This window comes from Lissotriton helveticus, chromosome 1_1 (assembly GCF_964261635.1).
Source record: "Lissotriton helveticus chromosome 1_1, aLisHel1.1, whole genome shotgun sequence".
NCBI classification, from domain to species: domain Eukaryota; kingdom Metazoa; phylum Chordata; class Amphibia; order Caudata; family Salamandridae; genus Lissotriton; species Lissotriton helveticus.
This window is the reverse complement of record NC_136057.1, coordinates 806932219-806952946: the sequence shown is the minus strand read 5'-3', so window position 1 is coordinate 806952946 and position 20728 is coordinate 806932219. Positions and strand designations below refer to the sequence as shown.

Below are 20728 nucleotides of genomic sequence, written 5' to 3'. Positions count from 1 at the left end.
CCCGGTGCTCTTCCTGATATATATGTATTGGTAAATAAAGCACATTATCTACACGATATACCTGCCTCCTGGTCCTCTGTATGGTGCAACCTTAGCTTCTACATATGTGGGTTTCATCACTGTAACTAGAACTCTCTGTTACCTATGTATCCTGCTGTTGTACAGCGCTCTGATGCCTTCGGGACATATGTATGCAAAGCGCTATTTAAAATTGTAACACTAATATTAAAAAAAAAGTGAACATTAAAATAAATAAGTCTCTTCTAAGATGGCTGTCTTTATCACAGCATTGTTGGACCGAGTGTAAGCTTCACCAACAGTGCCTGTTTTCTATTTCTAGTTATAATCTTACTGTCCTTTAGTCACGCTCGTCTATACCTAGAAAGCGCATGGGTGCTGTACCTCGCTTGGTGTTGCAATTATAACCGATATGAAATTCATTTTCCTAGCTGATTATTTTACAAAAGATTGTAATAGAAGTGAGAACGTTTATCGCGATGCTCAAATAAAGTGATTCCTTGTGAAATTAGTGTTTTAAATAAAAGGTTATAAATACATATTTCAAACTACAATGTTATTATCGAAAACAGTGAAAACATTTTCCTGCGCACCCACCTACCATTCTAAGAAACCTATTGGCTTTCCCTTACGCTATCCTCGTCTTTAGGAAGATTCGACGCCTTTTGGACTTATTTCTATAGTTGTTCCCGCTTCCTTTTCAAAGCCTCGTTGCAATGCTGCCAGATATCACGCTGAAAGTAATCCTACAAGTAACATGGCCTCATCTGAAAAGGCAAGTTTAACGGGCACTGGAACAGGTATGTGGTTACTTGTTTCAGCGCGACACAGATCCAGTTGTCTATACTATTTACTGACATTGCTAAAGTCTATGTATGCCAATGATTCGTTTCCGCCCGTTTCTCTAGAAGCTTCATCTAAAAGAGATCATGTTGTGCTGGTGTGTAGAGCACACTGTCACCCAGGGGGGTATCCTGGCGCTGTCATGCACGGATTGACACCCCCCTCCCCAACCCCCAAGAATGATCGCAAATCCCTTCCTTTCACAGAAATGTTAGTAGAGGACATTAGTTTACTTTACATGACAACATTAAGGAACACCTCAACAATAATTTAAAAAGACAAACAGTGGCTATTGAGAGTATTTTATGATGTTGCAGTGAAAACAGACGAACATCAAGAAGGGGAAACTAATTTCTGTTGAGGGAGAGTTATATGTTTACACAACACGTACAAAGCGTTTCAGACTTCATCCTTGTTGAAAAGCAGATCATTTCGAAATGCAGAGCACGCCACTACTGCACAGGGGCGTAGGAAACACTAAAATTCTGGGGGGGACAGGGACAACCTTGTGGAATTTCCAGTGACCCTATACAAATCATCGCCCATTAAACAAATACAATCGCATACTTTCGAAGTGAAATATTGAGAAAAGCATGCATGTTGTCACATGTATGCTTTATTGTTATTTACATTCATATAGTAATCAGACCAAATGTTAAAACATGTATATGAATCTTGCATCTTTATGCACTAAGCAAACAAAGGTCGCTGACTTAGGTTGGGGGCGTCATGTTTGCAAGTGCCTTATTTATTTATTTATTTTTGCAGAGTTTTATAAAGCGCGAACTAGACCCGAACCGAATCAGGTATCAGAGCGCTTTACTTAGTACCAGTTACGTTACATGAGGACACACATTCATTTTAGGCACGGGGAGATTAAGTGATTTGCCCAAAATCACAGGAGGTTTTGGCGTCGTTACCGAGACTCGAACCCAGATCCCCAGGTCCGAGGTTGAGCACCCTAGCCATTAGGCCAACTCCTCTCCACTTATGGTTTGAAAAGTACCTGCTTCTGTATTCCAGGACTCCAGCAATTTTAAGGCAACAATACAAATGTGAAGATAACTTTGGTGATTAATGTTCTTTATTGAGAGAGATCGGAGGTTTGTCTAGTGGTAGTTTTGACGCTTGGTAAGGTAGCCACAGTGGGGTAACATGCCTGCCGCAAAGAATGTGTACCACGCAGATCACAAAATGCATATCATGTAAATAGGTCAGTGAGTTACTGCTTTTGTCTGAGAGATTCTTTTGGTATTTGCAGTTTATAAGTTAAAATCCTAACATTGAACAGTGAGCTATTAAACATCATCAAAGAGCAGCATGAAAACTTCATGGTATAGATTAGAACGTTATGATTTTTCCCCAGTCTTTCATTATCCTAATATTGGAAAATGGGTTCATTAGGATATAAATCAATTCTGATTATTAAAGAGAACCCCCCAACCATGGTGTTATGTTTTAAATTCTGAGTTTGTGCTTCTTTAGTGTTGCAAAGCCATCATGTGCCCTGGGCACTCCCCAGTGTTTTGCTGACTGGTACTGGTGGTGCCTTACTCTGACTGACGCTGGCCTCTGCCTGAAGAGGCACAGGGCCAGTGCTCTTCTGAAAGAGACACTTAAAGATACTGTGAAAACACCCTACATACACTAGGGTGCACTATGGGTCAGGGTACCCCTATGATTGGCATGACCTCTCCTATAAGGCCCTAGTACATAATAGGGCAGGGGGATTAGAACTACCTTTTAGTCCCTAGAATATAATGGGGCATGGCAGTTTAGAGGCCAGCAGCCCTTTTTGCATTTGCATGTGTGCACTGCTGAAGCCTGAGGTCAGTTTAAAAGTAGCCCTGTGTTGTAGGACTGCTTTTAAAATGCAAATTGTGCCAAACTCGACTTTTGGGTTTGGGGAACTTATAAATTGATCAACTACAATGCTGGGGCAAAATTAAGTTAAGGGGAAAAATGTTTTCCACTTAACTATGGCTGTAACATATTTGCCACATAATACATCATCTGCTGCATAATCTAACGATATGACCCAAAACAATTTTGTAGCTCAAACTGATCAAAAATTACTGAAAGAAATGTGATTTATGTTGCTGTGAAGTGTAGGGCCCTTTACAAAGGTTGCCTGGTCACCTTTCCCACTGCTACATTTGTATGTTACACATGTACTAATGAGGCAAAAGCTTTGCAGAGGCTGTTAGTATGTATAAGTATGTCAAAATAATAAAGTATCATAAAATGCACTGCATTACGCTGCAGCCTTTTTATTGTTGCATCATTTAGTCAACACTGCAACATAATTTTGGCCTCCATTGCTGCATAACTCCGGTGGTCCGAAAGCAGGCTGCAAGTGTTTGTGCATGAAGCAGAGACCATGAAGTTGCAAACTTAGGGGCTGATTACGATGGCAGGTGGACTTCAGTCCGTCCGCTATCGAATCGGGGAATTGGACTGCTGGCCTCCAAGGTGGCGGCACTACGATAGGCATTACAATGCGACCTCCACTATGACGTGCGCAGTGCCTATCTTTTACATTGCAGCAGGTGTTGCTGGCTGCATTATATGCCGCAATGTAAAAATAGACATTTTACATGGCAGGCACAATGCGGTGCCTGCCACATGGTGCAGTGATATGTAGGGGGGCTTCTTAGATGCCCCCCAGGTCCCATGTCTGGGGGCTGGGGGGAAAGGGGCCTGCTACAGGCCTCCAATGTCCTTTTCCGCCAATTTTTCCATGGCGGGTGAACCGCCATGGATAGGCTGGGGGGTAAGGGGTATCATAATCCCTACTGTAGTGCCTGGTAGGCACCACCAGCATTGTAGGAACCACAAGCCCCTGCGCCGCACTGGCGGGCTCAAGGAGCCAGTCGAGTGCGTGGCGGTTGGTCCTTCCGACCGCCAGGGAACCACCCGCCATTGTAATATGGTTGGTGGTGATGCAATCACCGATGGCGGTGAGACCACCACTGACGGGGTGACGTGGCGGTCCCACCTCCATTATAATCACCCCCTAAGTTTGGTGTGCATGCAAATACTACATTGCCAACCCCATGTAAGTTGCACCACTACTGCTGAAAAAGGCCAATGAAGGTACCAATGGGTGCGGTGGACTGGCCTCCAGGATCTTGTGACCTCAGTGTCACTGTCGATCTAGGGTGTGCTTCTTCATATGCCTGCTCGCAAGACTGGAGGTGAACTGCAGTATGGATTGTGGTGGACAGGCCTTCAAGGTTAACTCACACTTGCCACCCTTAGGGTCCACCTGCCAGTGCTAAGACATGAGGGCTTCCAAGGTCTATCGGGCCTTCTAAAGTGTAGCATCGGAATGATCTCTGTCAGGAGTGTGGTCTGGTGGACTGGTCATGAAGGCTGAAAATGGTGCTCCAGTTCTGAATTCAGAAGCTCTGGCCAGAGTGCCACATCCTCTCCCACACTGAACTCCATACTGCCCCACTGAGAGAAACGTGCACTGCCTTCAGCTACAACTCAATTGTGGTACGACTAAATTCAAACTATGCACTAGACAACAGTAAAATGCTGCCTGAAAAAAAATGAATAACACCCTAGAAAAAGCAAACCCTCATAAGGAATGCAAGAATAAGCAAATCATGTGAAATGTATTCAGGAGCAACATGGTTACCTTAACAGTTTAAAACTCATTATTCAGAAGTCAGTAAGTGATTTTGCCTGAAAAATTCAGGACATGGCTACAGGATCAGGAAGGGGCCTGTTTCAATGTCCATTTGTTATATCCTTTGAAAATGTAAGCAGTTTGGTTTAAAAAAGACCACATCCCCGGACACAGAGCCGCAGTACACATTTTATAAGCTAAAATAATTAAAACAGTTGAAAATTATCATATTAAATATTTCCACTCAATCCATCAACCAGGTATTTCAGTCCCTTTAGGAATGGTTCCCCACCCTGGAAAAACAATGTTGTTCAAAGAAAGAAGAAAGAAAGAAAGTAGCACTTTCACTGGCAAACTCTGTAAAGTGGCGCTAATGTGTGTGGCTGGAAGCCTGTAAATAACAATCTGGCCTGTCTGCTGACCACTCTTTATTACTTTATTTCGGTATTTCAAAAGGAGAGGCAAGAGAGAGTATGTAAGAGCTCTTGAAATCAGAACTTAAGGAGGAGCGAGACCGAAAGAGATGGAGGAATAAAGAGACAGAGGGGAGGAGGGCAGCTGCCAGAGGCAGGACAGGAGAAGTTGACACTGTCCTTGCCTTCTCCCAGGTTATGAAGGAAAAGAGACAGAGTTTTTTTCCCTTCTCTGCCCTTCTCAGAACGCTGAGCCTTCCTGCAGCATAACAAAGGGCAGAGGGCGGGCGGCCTCTTTGACTTGCAGGCAGGTCAAGTACAGGGCCATTAGGTAGCGCTTTTGCGCGCTAATGGCCCTGCGAATGACAGAAGGCAGAGGGGAAATTCTTTTGTCCCCTCGCCCCCCCACCTTTGTCCCCCGTGTCCCCCCCACTCCAAAATCTGGGGGGGATATGTCCCCCGCGTCCCCCACACTTCCTACGCCCATGCTACTGCAGACCTGAAAAATGCCTCGCATCTCGGGTTAATGTAACGCACATCATCAGTGATATATCTGCATCCCCGCAAGGAACGGACATTATCACGCATATGCATGAAACTTGGCATGGCTAAGCTGAGTGAATAATGCTCTCTCCCTGCAGCGGTCTTTTGTTTATACACGATGTGAATCCTTTTAGGCTCTCGGCCCTATTGGAGAGCACTGTTACCCTGGGAACTGGGCAAGCGAGCCTCCCTGCCTGTGCAGTTAAGTGTTTTGTCAGTTACTGGCACCCACAGACTTCTTGTTACCTACCCCCTGGTGGCTTTGATTCTCCCGAAGAAATAAAGCGCAGAGAGGAGCGAGGGTACACTTCCATTGCCCCACCCGACTTTGTCCTGTTCCAAAGTAGAATGATCAGGTCCGATACCTGGCTTCTATAACAGACACACTCGTTCCTGTCCTGGGCCAATGCAATAAAGACAACAGCTTTCCCACCGGCATCACCTTCTTTCTGGTGGTTTAGAGCTCCTCCGACGCCCCTTACCCCTACAACTGAGAGCCCCAGTATAGCATACATCGCCCACAAATTCAAGACCACTCGCTTTCTTATAGCATAAAAGGCCACTTTATTCGGGATCTATGAATTTCCCAACAGATAATCATTCATGGATATTATAACATGTAATTTGGCAATTGAACACGAAACCATTTAATTTTATTATAAATCTGAATTTATACCGAAACCATATATATATTTCCTTGTATTCAAACTTAACATAACTTCCCCAACATTTTCTTTCCATCTTTCCCCTCAATTGTTCTGTAGAAGTCCCCCTAGCTAACTAATAACTGGAGAAGCCCGCTCTAGACTTTTCCTCCCCTAGGATTTTTATGCCTCAAGCAATCTGTTATGGGAATCACGCCCTGAAGTGGCAAATATATATATTCTGAACCAGAATGATCTTAACCTGCATTTCACCTGTACAATAAGCAAGAGTGAGGTTAATTATTTAGATCTCAGAGTTTTCGTTGATGCAGGCAAGATCCAGACCGCCCTCTTTAGAAAAGAGACGGCGGGTAACTCTGTCCTCCACGGACGCAGCAGCCACCCGCCCTCCCTGATTAAGAGTATCCCCTATGGGGAACTGTTGAGGATCAAGCGCAACAGTTCTCTGGAGAGAGACTATACAGAGGCCGCTCAACAAAGTGGGAAACGCTTTAAATCTCGCGGCTACTCTGTTTCTACCCTCCTTCAAGCTGAGAAAAAGGCAGAGAAAGTCAACAGAGATACCCTCCTACAAGTTAATAAGCTAGGTAGCCCTAAAGAAGGAAGTGGCATCATTAGACTGATCACTAATTATTCAGTGGCAGCTAATAAGGTTAGAGCCATCATGGCTAAGAATTGGGGGATCTTAAAATCCGATAACGTAATCGGAAAAGATCTACAACAACACCCCATGATTACCTTTAGGAGATTAAGATCTTTAAAAGACACACTCGTCACTAGCCATCTACCGAAGGGCAGATCCAAAGGAGAACTGCAGTCGATGCATGGCTCGTACCCATGCGGGAAATGCAAAGCCTGCAGTAATAGTCAGAGGGTATTGAGCTATCAAGTGCCACACAGGGACTCAAAAGTTAAAATTAACAAGTTTATTACTTGTTCAACCACATTTGTGGTATACTGTCTCAAGTGCCCCTGCGAACGGATGTACGTAGGAAGCACCACGAAAGCAGTTAAGTTGAGAATCCTTGAGCACCAACGAGCCATTGCAAATAAGGATGAAAATTACCCAATGGCCCGGCATTTTGCTAGCCACCATGATAGCGACAGGACTAAACTCAGCTTTTTCAGCTTAGACTGCATCCCTCAAGATATTAGGGGTGGAGACTTGAAAAGGCGACTCAGACGTTTGGAGTCTCGATATATTATCGACCTCCAAACGAAGTCACCAGGAGGACTCAATGCAGGGGAGGAGCTACTATCACACCTATGAACACTTCTACTTGTTTTTGAACCACGTCACTGTCTGTAGTAATATTCTTCGTACACTTAAAATAAGGCGTAGTTATCATTTGGTCTCATTAGAACAGCACCCCCCCACTCCACACCCCTTCTCTTTTAGTTAGGGTTTATGTTGTGTGGTTTTGTTAAATATTGGTATTTGAATGTATGGCCATCCAGGCCTTAATTATTATCATAAACTAAGAACTTGGGGATTGTGTTATTTCTACTGTAGACCGACAATACGATTTGATGAGGAAAGCAATGGAGATTTTCACTGTAGTAGTAATTTGTGTTTAACAGCCCATTCAGGGCGCAATCAGTTACTAACACGATAATAGTATATCTATGAATGTTCAGTTTATTTGCTTTCATTGCTTATTAATGAAAATGTGAAATGTACATTGTAAATAGCGCGATTTCATCGTTACAAGATGGCGCTTTCATTTGACCCTTTGAACCTTTTTTTGTTTCAATGAATTTTGCCTTATCTATTGCTGCACTGCCGACGCCAGCTGACACTGACGAAGGCAAGTGCTGAAACGCGTCTGATCCTATTCTTTTTGCGCTAAATAAACCGGACTGGTTTATACCTGCTGCGAGTGCCGTCTTGTTGCTTTCTGCTGCCGGTCCCCGGTAGCAGAGTTGCGGAGCTCTAAATATATATATATATATTCACTGAAAAAACCATAGGTTATAGACCATATATAGTTAGGAATTAGCATTTACAAAACCTTGAAAATTCACTGAAAAAACCATAGGTTATACACCATATATAGTTAGGAATTAGCATTTAAAAAACCTTATTTTACTCACACAAAACCATTGAAATTCCATATATAGTTAGTTGCACTAACTATATATCGCGCACCCGCAATCCACTGCTGATGATGTCACATATTACATCATTCATGACATGGTCAGTGACATCACTGATGACATCACTGATGACATCTCAAATGACATCACTGATGAGATCACTGATGACATCATCCAGTGACTGTGTGTTTTTGTAAAGTTTAAATATGTTTTACATATTGAAGAATGAGTAGATGTATAAGTGTCTGGACGAAGGATTTAGTAGGTGCATGACTGAATGTATGAGTGAGTGATTAAATGTGTCTCACTGAGTGCATGGGTTAGTGACTAAACTGTCTTAATTTGTGCATCATTATGTCTGTTGTTCTGTAAACTGCTGCATGTGTTGATCAGTAGCTATATGATTAACTATATGGGTTATTGATTGATTGTCCAAGTATTTGTATGGGAGACTGAGTGTGTGTGTGGCTGGCTGGGAGGTGTGTGACTCTGTGCAGATCAATGTGTACTTGTATCAATGATTGTATAAGAAAGTAAGTATGTGTTAGTATATGTTTGAAAATGTAAGGTGCTCTATGTTTAACTGTATAGACAAGAAAATGGAAGTGTGATTGATTCTTTACAGGACTGACTAGGTGTGTGAGTAACTCCATGGATGAGTGGCAGACTGTGAGTGTCTGTATAGGTGTATGAGTGCATATGATAGTGTTGTAAAGATGAGTGATTGTATGTATGAATGATTGTATGGGTGAATGAGTGAAGGTGTGTGTAGACGTAGCAATCAGTGAGTGCGTATGTAGTAACTAGTATTGGTGTGTCAATGGTTTCAAAAATTATACTCTTTTTAACACTGGGTGAAACAGAGGTTATATTAAAATGTGAGGAGATGCATTGTATTGTCACATGAATGATATCATCAGTGATGTGGTCATTGATGTCAAATGAGATGTCATCAGTGATGTCATTTGAGATGTCATCAGTGATGTCATCAGTGATGTCACTGACCATGTCATGAATGATGTAATATGTGACATCATCAGCAGTGGATTGCGGGTGCGCGATATATAGTTAGTGCAACTAACTATATATGGAATTTCAATGGTTTTGTGTGAGTAAAATAAGGTTTTTTAAATGCTAATTCCTAACTATATATGGTGTATAACCTATGGTTTTTTCAGTGAATTTTCAAGGTTTTGTAAATGCTAATTCCTAACTATATATGGTCTATAACCTATGGTTTTTTCAGTGAATTTCATTGGTTTTTTAAAAGCTAATATCTATACCTGCAAAATGTATTCTTCTTTAAATCCAAAAATATATTTTATATGTTTATTAATAACTTTTTTTTTTTATATATTTTTTTCTTCGTTCCCGCTTCGCGAATCGGGAAGCTTCCCGTTAGCTGACCTTGATGCCGCGAAATAGACCGCGAGCATATAAACGTTTCTTTACCGCAACTGCCGCGTTAGAAAACAACATCATCACGCCTCCCGTCCGCATGACGTTTCGCGTTGTCGTGTGATACGTCATATGACGTGCTACGTTAGCGAACTGGTACGCTTACCGAGTCGCAAAGCACAGGTTTCTGGAAGCAAACCGGGAGGCCCTGCAAAGCGCGTAACGTAAACACAGCAGGTCATGTGACTTGGTAATAACACTTTTCATTGGTTCATTTCACTTTTGGTTTCCTAATGATGTAAGAAGCTTCCCGTTAGCTCAATTTGATGCCGCGACCCGGTCCGCGAACCGGTAAACGTTCCGTTAGCGCAACTGCCACGTTAGAAATCATTATCGTGACGCGTCGCGGAAGCGTGACGTATCACGTTGTCGTGTAATGCGTCTTATGACGCGCCGCGTTAGCGCACCCGGAAGTGCTCCTGGGCGCGGACCGAGGCGCGAAACGCAGCTCCCCGGAAGCGATCCGCGGCGCGTTGCGTAAGCGCGACGTATCGCGTTACCGCGTAATGCGTCTTATGACGTACCGCGTTAGCGCACCCGGAAGTGCTCCGGGGCGCGGACCAAGGCGCGAAGCGCAGCGACCCGGAAGCTATCCGGGGCGCGTTCCGCAGCGCGTAACATAAGCGTGAGAGGTCATGTGACTTGTTAATAACACTTTTCATTGGTTCATTTCACTTTTGGTTTCATAATGTTGTTAGGCTTGGTCATGTGACCTAAAAATAACACTTTTCATTGGTTTAGAACTATTTTTTTTTCTCAAATGATGAAAACCCCTCCTTCTTTTTACCTCATTCTTACTTTCTATTTCCAGAGAGCAAGACCTATTTTTCACAATGGCTTCTGTAATAGCTGCAGCTGGTGCTTCTCAGCAACCACCACCACCACCACCACCAAAAGGACCACCACCAACACTGGACTTTGGTGGAGAGGAAGATAATGAGGACGAAGAGGAGGAGGAGGAGGAGGAAGAGCAAGTAAGGCAGTTCCTGCCAGAAACACCAAGGCAGAGCCATATTAAAGACCACTACATATGGCAATTCTTTAAAATTCCACCTGGACAAAAGAAGGTCAATGCACCCCAGGTGTCTTGTTTGATTTGCAAAAATATACTTTCTCGTGGCAACCCCAACAAGAAATACAGCTTTGGCAATCATACAATGATTCGCCACATGGAGCGATGGCATCCTAATAATCTTTCCCAAGCACAAGTAAGGGATCTTGCTGCCAACCCCCCAGATGTCATCCCCAGCACCAACAGGGGTCAAAGCTCATTCGCCGGACCAGAAGGCCGAGAAATAATCCCCAATATTCAAGCTCCTTTTGCACACTACAAAATAGTTTGTATATATTGTGGAGGAACTATTGCTTATGGAGAGAAGAGTATTACTTTGATTAACCGAGCTGGAGAAAATCATAAATGCTACAAGATGAGAAAACAATGAATCCTTTTTATTTTTTTTTTGCTCCTGTTGAGACATGTTCTAACCCTGCTTTTTTGTTATTTCCCCCTTACAAAACACAAAAAAAACACAAAATAGTTTTCAAAAATCCCAAAAAAAATCAAAAAATTGTTCAGAAAATTCATTAAAAAAAAGAAAAAAAAGAAAAAGAATAAAAAAACAGTTCTTTTCAGAACTACCTTCCATTTATAACAAAATTGCCAAAATGTTTATACCCTGTCTTTCTTTTCTCCTCATAGTACGCTCCTCCGACCGCTTCCCGGTACGCGTACCGGGCGCTACCCACGCAAAAAAAACAAAAATTTGTTTTTGTTTTTTTGCCCCGCGGGGCCCTTTTAAAGCCTCCACATTGACGCCGCCTCACGTGCCAACGTATTTTCTCCGCATTTTACACCCTATGCCGCATAACAGGTCATGTGACTTGTTTATAAAACTTTTCATTGGTTCATTTTACTTTTGGTTTCCTAATGATGGAAGGCATGATCATGTGACCTAAAAACAACACTTTTCATTGGATGAAAACTTTTTTTTTCCCCCAAACGATGAAAGCCCCACCTTGTTTCTGGATGTTTCAGACTGAAGCTGGCGTCACCATGAGAGCACCACCATCTCGTAGCTCCGTCGTGGTCATTCCGCGAGCAATCATGGCAGCCGCTCCCCACCAGAAGCCTGCAGGAGTCGGGGCCCCCAAAACTTTTGATGAATTCTCAAGGCGGAGGGGACGCTTTCGAGAATGGGGTCCAAGACCTAGCAGACAAGCGTCCGATTTCCAAGGTGTCCCAGGGCCATTTCAGTGGACCAGGCCCAAAAAGGAAACAGCCTGCCGCCATTTTGAGAGTCCTGTGACAGCCGCCTATCGCTGCACCGCAAGAGTGGGCGCAACTCAGCTGAATGGCGGATTTTGACACAGTGGACCAAAAGCGGACGGAATGGCAACTGAAACGGTAAAGGGGCGCCCCACTACAACAGACGAGACTCCACCTGGAGAGGCCCGTTCACGCCGCCTCCCCCGGGGCGCTCCACGCCGTTATTCGGAGCAGCATTGTAGGATACCAAAACCAGTGCGGCAACTTACTGGACATCACCTTGGTGCCATCGTTCTGCTGCCTTGGAACTATTCGCACAACAGTTTGCTACTGATGACCCACCCCCCGCGACGCCCCACGCCGTTATTTGCTGGGTGGCAACTTACTAGACATCACTTTTGTGTCATCTAGATTTCGGCGCGTTCTGCTGCCTTGGAACTATTCGCACAACAGTTTGCTACTGATCACCCACCCCCCGCGACGCCCCACGCCGGAAATCTGGACGTTGTGCTGCGTTGGGACTATTCGCACAGCCGACCGCTACTTCGTTGTTTTTCTCTAAAAATGTTTATATGTTATTACTATTTTTGTTTTCTTGTATATATTTATAAATTATTAAAGTTTTATAATCTTACTACTTTGTCGGAGTGCTATATATTTTTAATGTGACACATAATTGTAAAAACTTTGATGTACAAAGAGTCATCCCTGGAATCTTCCGCTTCACGCTCGGTCCCCTCCCCAATCACAATACAGAATGGTTTTCAGATAATAGCAACGCTTCTGCTGTGACGGATCTCATCGAGTGTGGGCCTTGATCTACTATAACTCCTTTGAAGACGGGTGATTCTTTACAGCTGTGGCCATAAACTACATCTGCAGGGCTAGCTGATAGCCTAGGACCGGCCTGGACAATCGGACACAGAGGAAAAGGAGTGTCAGAGGGTGCGGTAGTGAATAGGGCGAAAGGGAGGTGTCGGGCGGGCACAGGGTGTGATTCTCAGGGAAGAACAGCGCAGATGGGGGGAGGTTTATTACCCATGCATAAAACAGAGAGCGGGGGTGACCACTGCCTGGGGGAGATGCTTGCGAGGGTGGGGAGCCATGCTAAGGATCGACAGCGTTCACAGAGTGGATCTGGTCAAGGCATCTAAAATGGCTGCCGTGCACGACAAAAGTGTGGCATTTGAAAAAAGACAAGATGGCGCACACAATGTTTTTCAACAATTCCTGATTTCCTTCGAATCGAACGTTAACAGACGTTGGGGCATATTACCAAAGTTAAGCGATATTTATCCCTAACGATGCATTGCAAAGATTTTTTTACCGTCAGAAATTATCGCAGATAAACCTTGCTATTATCAAGGTTTATCGCAAATACGATAAAAAACGAGCGCAATGCATTAATGTCGCTGAAAACTCCGCGATATTCATGCATTACCGAGCTAATGCTCTTAGCCATGTTATCCACCTCCCATTGGATAACATGGCTAAGAACTGCTCAGGGCAGCTGTTACTTTTTGGAGATATTCGCGCTTATCTCGAATATTTCCAAAAGTTGATAATAGGAGATAGCGATGTTAGCGACTGTTTCCAGTCGCTAACATCTTGGCATGCCCACTTTGCATGTCATTAGTGATAAATATCACTCACATGCAAAGTGGGACCCAAGATGGTCGCTATCTCCTACTAGCCGTCGCTAACTGGTGTTAGCAACAGCTAGGTAATACACATATAATTTTATCTCCGCGAAGCGGAGCGCTGTTACAGATATATATCTTGTTTTTGAACGTTAATTTCTCAAAATGCACTGAAGCACATATATTGAGACATAGCAAAGGCACATCGGGCTACCAGTCCCTAATATTTTACCAAGTTTCGTGCAAATCCATTCAGCCGTTCGATTATTATTATTATTATTTTTTTTTGCCCCGCGGGGCCCTTTTAAAACCTCCACATCAAACCTAGGGGGTCAGCGAGGATCTACTATGCCCCCTTATGGTCATCAGCCGTTCGATTATTATTATTATTATTTTTTTTGCCCCGCGGGGCCCTTTTAAAACCTCCACATCAAACCTAGGGGGTCAGCGAGGATCTACTATGCCCCCTTATGGTCATTTGCCCCTTCGCTTTGGCCTCCTCTTGTCTCTCGATCCTACCGAGAGACAAGATGGCGGCCGCTACGGACTGTTTGGAATGTTGACAGACGCCAGAGAACCAATCAGCTTCGCTTCACAAAGCTCCGTTGCGCGAAAAGTACGCGTCCTGGGCCGCTGCCCGGTCCGCTGTTACAGATATATATCTTTTTTTAAACGTTAATTTCTCAAAATCCACTGGAGCACATATATTGAGACCTACAAAAGGCACATCGGGCTACCAGTCCCTACAATTTTGCCAAGTTTCGTGCAAATCTATTCAGCCGTTCGGGCTAAAAGTGAGGCTAACCGCCCTATGGAAAAATCAATGTTAAAAACACGTTTTGGGACCCCCCTTTTTTCTCGGCCCCCCCTTGACGAAACCCCCCCAAATTTTCAGGGGCTGCTCAGAAACAAAATGTGCCATTTTCCTGAAAATTTCAGCCAATTCCGTCCACAAACGCCAAAGTTATTAGACATAGAATTTTCAAAAAACCCATAGGGAAAAAATCCTAACTATATATACCTACTGGCGACCGCCAGTAGGTAATATATATATATATATATATATATATATATATATATATATATATATATATATATCAAAAAAGTTCGAAATCAACACAGCATCCGCTCCCGCTGACAACGAATTTTGAGAAATGCCACAAACTCCGTGCTTTTGTTTCCAGTGTATATTTATTCCGTGAGTAACAGCCCACCAGTCGCCATGACGCGTTTCGCCTCAGCCGAGGCTTGATCACATGTCATGTCGAGAAGAAAGGAAATGACATAAGTAGTGCAAAGGGTCACATGGTCAACGGTACATCCTTTCATGGATTTAAAGTGATATTCACCCATTACACGGAAAACGGAATGTGGGGCATAGTGCCCTCATATTGTAATAATCACAAAGTTAAACTGTGCGTTTCAAACAGGTTACATCAATTCATTATATACATGTATCTACTATCACTATCTTCCAATGATTTTCAAAGCTGTAAAAAAGCATACATATGAAATTAAATAAATACTTGTCTCCAAAAGAAGTATGTTTTCCTTAAGAAAATATTCAAAAATTCATATATTTACACCATATTTACATGATATCCTACTGTCATTGGTTCCTTTATAAAACAAGCATTGAAAATGCAATAGGTCTCGCAATAGAAGAGTTTAAAATTTTCCGTTTTGCAAATGGATGAGTGGCGTTGCATGGATGAGTGGCGTTGCGTGGATGAGTGGCGTTGCGTGGGCGAGTGGCGTTGCGTGGGCGAGTGGCGTTGCGTGGGCGAGTGGCGTTGTGTGGGCGAGTGGCATTGCGTGGGCGAGTGGCGTTGCGTGGGCGAGTGGCGTTGCGTGGGCGAGTGGCGTTGCGTGGGCGAGTGGCGTTGCGTGGGCGAGTGGCGTTGCGTGTGCGAGTGGCGTTGCATGTGCGAGTGGCGTTGCGTGTGCGAGTGGCGTTGCGTGTGCGAGTGGCGTTGCGTGTGCGAGTAAATGAAGGGAAGCGAAAGAGAGGGAGAGAGTTAAGGGAGGGAGGGAGAGAGAGAGAAAGAGAGAGAAGGGAGAGAGAGAGAGAGAGAGTTATGGGAGAGAGAGAGAGAGAGAGTTATGGGAGGGGGAGAGAGAGCGAGAGAGAGAGAGAGAGAGAACAAGTGATACCAAAAAAAGTAAGCCATGCACGAGTGATTAACGAATGCTGATATTTTTAAGCCCACAGCAAATGTTACTTTGCCCAGTGGGAGAATATAAAAAATTGTTTGTAAAAAATTGACAGAGTGCGCAAACCACAGAGTTAATGGCCAATAAAAATAAACCCAAGAGCGACCATGTGAGTTTTAGGCAAAGGAGACGCTGAAGAGCCCCCGCTGCCTTGGTTTAAAACAAGCATTGAGAGCCTGGTGGGTGTTATTTATTATATTGCACACATTCTAAACGTAGTGTCCACAAGAGGTCTCGGATTCGACTCTCGAGTAAACCGATGCACGGTGAAGCAAAGTCATTTGACAACGATCACACATTTTGTCAAGCTGGGAACCTACGATGATTTGAGTGCAGTTTTCTTGATTAAATGTTGTTTTGTTGAGTCACTGGATAAATGTTGAGTCGGACACGCTGAAGAGCCCCCGCTGCCTTGGTTTAAAACAAGCATTGAGAGCCTGGTGGGGGGAGGGGGGAGCGGGAGCCAGCGAGTGGGAGGGAAGGAGCATATGGGGATGGGGTGTGAGACGGTGGTCGTCCCTGGAAGGAGGGGGGGAGGAGGGGAGGAAGGGCTGGTGGCGCCAAGCAGAAAGCGGGAGAGTGTCAGCGTCTCAGCAGCAGCTGGCCTGCAGAAGCTAAGCTTCACTTCAAAAGGTGTCGGAGGAATGCGGCTGAGGGAACAGACGGCGATTGCGGCTGAGGGAACTGATGTGCACGCGCTTTTAAGCTCAATGCACATGCGCATTGAGCTTAAAAGTCACGGGCACTGCAAGGAATCGCCACGATTCCTTGCTTGTTAGTTAAAGCGTGGTTAAGCCGCAATAGGCTCGCAAGCTCGATGCGCATGCGCATCAACAGGCGAGACCTAAAAACCCTGTCAAAAAACAGACCTATTTCATCTTGCCTGGTTTATTCAGCCTTCTGCTAGTTCTAATTTTTGGATATTTAATACGAATATGCAATTTGTAGCTTTCAAAGATAGTGATTTACATTTGTATATAATCATGAGTTAGAACAAAATTGTACCACAGTGGGTAATAGCGATATGTAACCTCCATGTGATAATTAGTGTCTCGTGCAATTTATCGCTTTCTACCTTATACTTCCTTAAGGGTCGTCAGTTTCAATATTTGTAAAAGTGACAGTGCATTAAAATTTCGATCTATTTATTAATAGAATTTCAAACTTATTTAGGCTGCCAAGTAAACATATTAAAAAAAAGTGTCTTATTGCCCATCGAAACACACTGGTGCCATCAAGATCATTCTGTATCTCCACACTAGATCACAGACATGTGTAGAGATCTTCACTACAATTCAATCCCCCAGGTTGCTTACTGTTGAGTTCGAGGATATAACGTGTTTCTAGGAGACGTAATTTACCATCTCTATCTCCTCCCCTCCTCAGTGGTAAAACAGAGTCCACCAAATAATATTTCAGCAAATCTGGGTTGCTCTGATGACATTTCTCAAAGTGTCTTGCTACTGGATAAGACTGATCCTTCCCTGCAATTGCCCGCAGATGCTGCAGGATGCGCTTGTGGGCAGGGAGACGAGTACTCCCAACATACTGTAAGCCACATGGGCACAGTAGAATATACACCACAAATTCAGTCTTGCATCCTAGTTTCTGTTTAATGGCAATTGGAGTATCATGGAAGGGACTATTAAAATGGGTTTTATTAATGGCGTGCTTACAGGCCTTGCAAACCTGACATTTTTTGAAGCCTGTAATTCGTTCCCACCATTTCTTGGGAACGTCCAAGGTGTTACTAACAATAGCACTGCCTAATGAGGGAGATTTACTGAAGGTGATCTCCGGTCTGTTTTTCACTAGGTCACCTATTACCGGATCCCCTTTGACCAAATTCCAGTTTTTCGAAAAGATCTTACGTATTTCAGCATGTTGCTGGCTATATGTGACAATTGCCCTGCATTGTACCTTTTCATCAATTGCGGGTAAACTCTCTGTTGTAATATTAGTGTCCTGACCATACCCCAATAGTTGTTCTCTGGTCAGTCTGGTTGTTTTACTGATAGCCTCATCAATCATCTTATGACTGTAACCTCTCTCCACAAAACGTACTTTGCAAGCCTCCTGGGCTAATTTGCATTCATTTTCTGTACTGCAAATGCGCTTTATGCGCAGCATTTCCCCATAGGGGATGCTGCGAATTAGATGGCGCGGATGATTGCTTGAAGCATGTAACAAGGTGTTACCTGCGGTAACCTTCCTGTGTAATTTCGTTTCTAGTTTGTTCTTGTCCTTATCAACATACACTTCTACATCCAGGAATTGTACTGAACAGTCACTTATGGTTGAGGTAAATTCCAAATTTACATCATTAATGTTCAATTTTGCAACAAAGTCAACAGCACTCTCTACTGACCCCCTCCAGACAAAAAACAAATCGTCTATATATCTGAGGTACAGTACTACATTCTGTTCAACCGTTGTTCTGTGCTGCCCCATCAGGGTTTTCTCCTCCCAAAGCCCCATGTGTAGACATGCAAAGCTAGGGGAGAAGCAAGACCCCATGGCCACCCCTCTGAGTTGTTGATAGGCTTGGCCACCAAAAGTAAAAAAATTCTGCTGCAAACATATTTGTAACATTCCCATAAGCATTCTGTTGTGTTGTGCATTGTGTAAAGGACGTTTATCCAGAAAGAATTGAACCGCCTTCAAGCCATCCATATGTCTTATGGAGGTATAGAGAGAACAAATGTCCAATGTCATCAATATATAGTTCTCATTCCAGCTAAGCTGAGACAATTTACATAGGAAGTCGGTCGTGTCTTTTATATAGGAGTTCAATCCCTTAACCCATTCTTGTAAGAAATAATCAATGTACCTTGAAAGATTTTCCGTTGCACTGTTGATCGCCGATATTATTGGCCTCCCTGGTGGAACAAGGGAGTCTTTGTGGACCTTCGGCAGAAGGTAAAATGTGGGTATCACCGGAAATTCCTTCTTAAGGAATTTCAATTCATCCAAGGTGATCAACCCACTACTGCGCCAGCCAATTAATTTAGCATTGAGATCATTCCAGGCCGTTTTAATCATGGTGATGTTGGTTCGGCGGTAGCAAGATGTATCACCCAATTGTTTTTCCGCTTCCGATAAGTACTTATCGCGTCCCCAAAGGACAATGTTGCCCCCCTTGTCGGCCTGTTTCACCACCAAGTTTTCATTTGATTTCAATTTTTTAATCAACAAGTTATAGCACTGGTTTTGTCTCGCAATGGCTTGGCTCTTTTTGTTTGTATTGATGTATAACTTTTTCAAATCCTCCACCATTAGGTCCTGGTAAATATCTAGATTGTCATGAAGAGAGACGGGGTTAAAGGTGGATTTAGGCTTAAAAGGTGTTCGGAACATCTTGGGCCCAGTGATAGTATCTGATAGAGTGGAAGATGAAAACTCTCCTTGCTCGTTTTGTAATTCCCAAATTTCTTCAAAGGAGGGAGCGTCTCCCACTGATAATAATATGGGACTTGCTGGTATGTTGTCAATGACCTCCTTGCTCGGTCGGAGACGGTGAAATTTAGTCAATTTTAATTTTCTTACAAATCTGTAAGCATCCATGCGTGTTCCTGGCTAATCAAAAGATCTTGGTGGGCAAAAGGAGAGTCCCAGACTTAAGATTTTGGTTTCTTTGGGGCTCAGGATAGTGTCCGTCAGATTTATTATTGAGGGGGACCCTGTTGTTTCCCTCGCTTCCTGTTGGACCATCTCCGTTGATTTTTCTTTGCCCCACCATTTCTTTTTGTGACATCGTCTCCGCTCTGCCCGCTTGCGGTTCGCCCTTGTCCTGCCTGTGAGAATTTGACTCTCGGTCTTAGAGTCTCTCGCCTGGCCTCGCATAGGCGTTGTACCTCCTGTGCGGGTGTGAGTGCAATAAACCCCACCGGAGTATCGCGTTGCTCTCCATCACTCCCTTCAGTGGAACTCAAGCTGATAGATGAGGTTGCACTCGTGTTGCATTTTGTCACATTTCCAAGACTGGCAGCTCTCGGCTGATTTCCTGTGTTCTCAAACTTCCGGGCAAAGGTAAAAATATGGCCATTTAAGTAATCTAATCGGTCTCTTTCAAATTTGAAAGCTTTACGCTTCTTTATAATTTCCTCCTCCTTTGCAAGCCGGGATTCCATCTCATCCCTCATTTTCTTCAAGATTGCATCACTCTCTCCCAGTTCTTCCAATTCCGATTCCACTGTCTCAACCTCTTTCTGAATCTTTGCCCGATCAGTCTCAGCAAATTCCACCAAAATCGCCATGAGTTTTGCTGAGCATTCTAGATTGGTTGCTGCCCACTTTTCAAGCATACGTGGATCGGGTTCATCATAGCTGGGTGCGAGAGTGATTCTAAGGCCACGTGGCACGCGACCAACTTCTAAGTACATAGATAAGGATTTGTTCTCCCACCATTTTGAAATCTCTTTTTTCATCAGTTTTTCCAATTTGCGAAATAGGTCACGAGCATTGGGATTGGTAGCGCTTGCGGCAATCCCCAGTGTTGTCGGAGCTGTCGCCCCCCCAGCCGGGGTGACGAATACTGATATGGCAGCCTGCTCCCTACTTCTCAACACGGAGGCTGACATGGTGTTGTATGGCATAAGTTAACTTTGGCACAGGAAACAAAACGAACTCAGTCACGTTAAGATTTTTACATGAGACGAGCCCGTACACACTCCTCACTGCGCTTTTCTATATATATATATATATACACACAATTATATTATCATTCATTTTTTTTTTTTTGGGTGGGTGGGATTTCGCTAGAAGAGCAAAATCCCCCCCTCTAACCTGCCTGCGCCTAATCTCCTCACAGCCTACGCACTACGCACCTGCCCTGACGCTCCCTCCCTATCTCGCGCCTGGACTCCACCACCGTGCGCGAAATCCGCAGGGGGAGACGTCTCACGCCGCTCCCCCTGCGGGGCCATTGCAAGAGC

General features: G+C 44.0%; 1 protein-coding gene across 1 annotated transcript in view; it reads left to right on the top strand.

Moving 5' to 3' along the window:
• Window positions 1–703: 703 nt before the first annotated feature.
• ZNF277 (zinc finger protein 277) overlaps window positions 704–20728 on the top strand; it is a 716997-nt gene continuing 696972 nt past the window's right edge. Inside the window, exon 1 of the mRNA XM_078674468.1 lies at window positions 704–818. Coding sequence (XP_078530594.1) covers window positions 776–818 — 43 coding nt within the window. The 5' untranslated portion in view covers window positions 704–775. The remainder of the gene's footprint in view (window positions 819–20728) is intronic.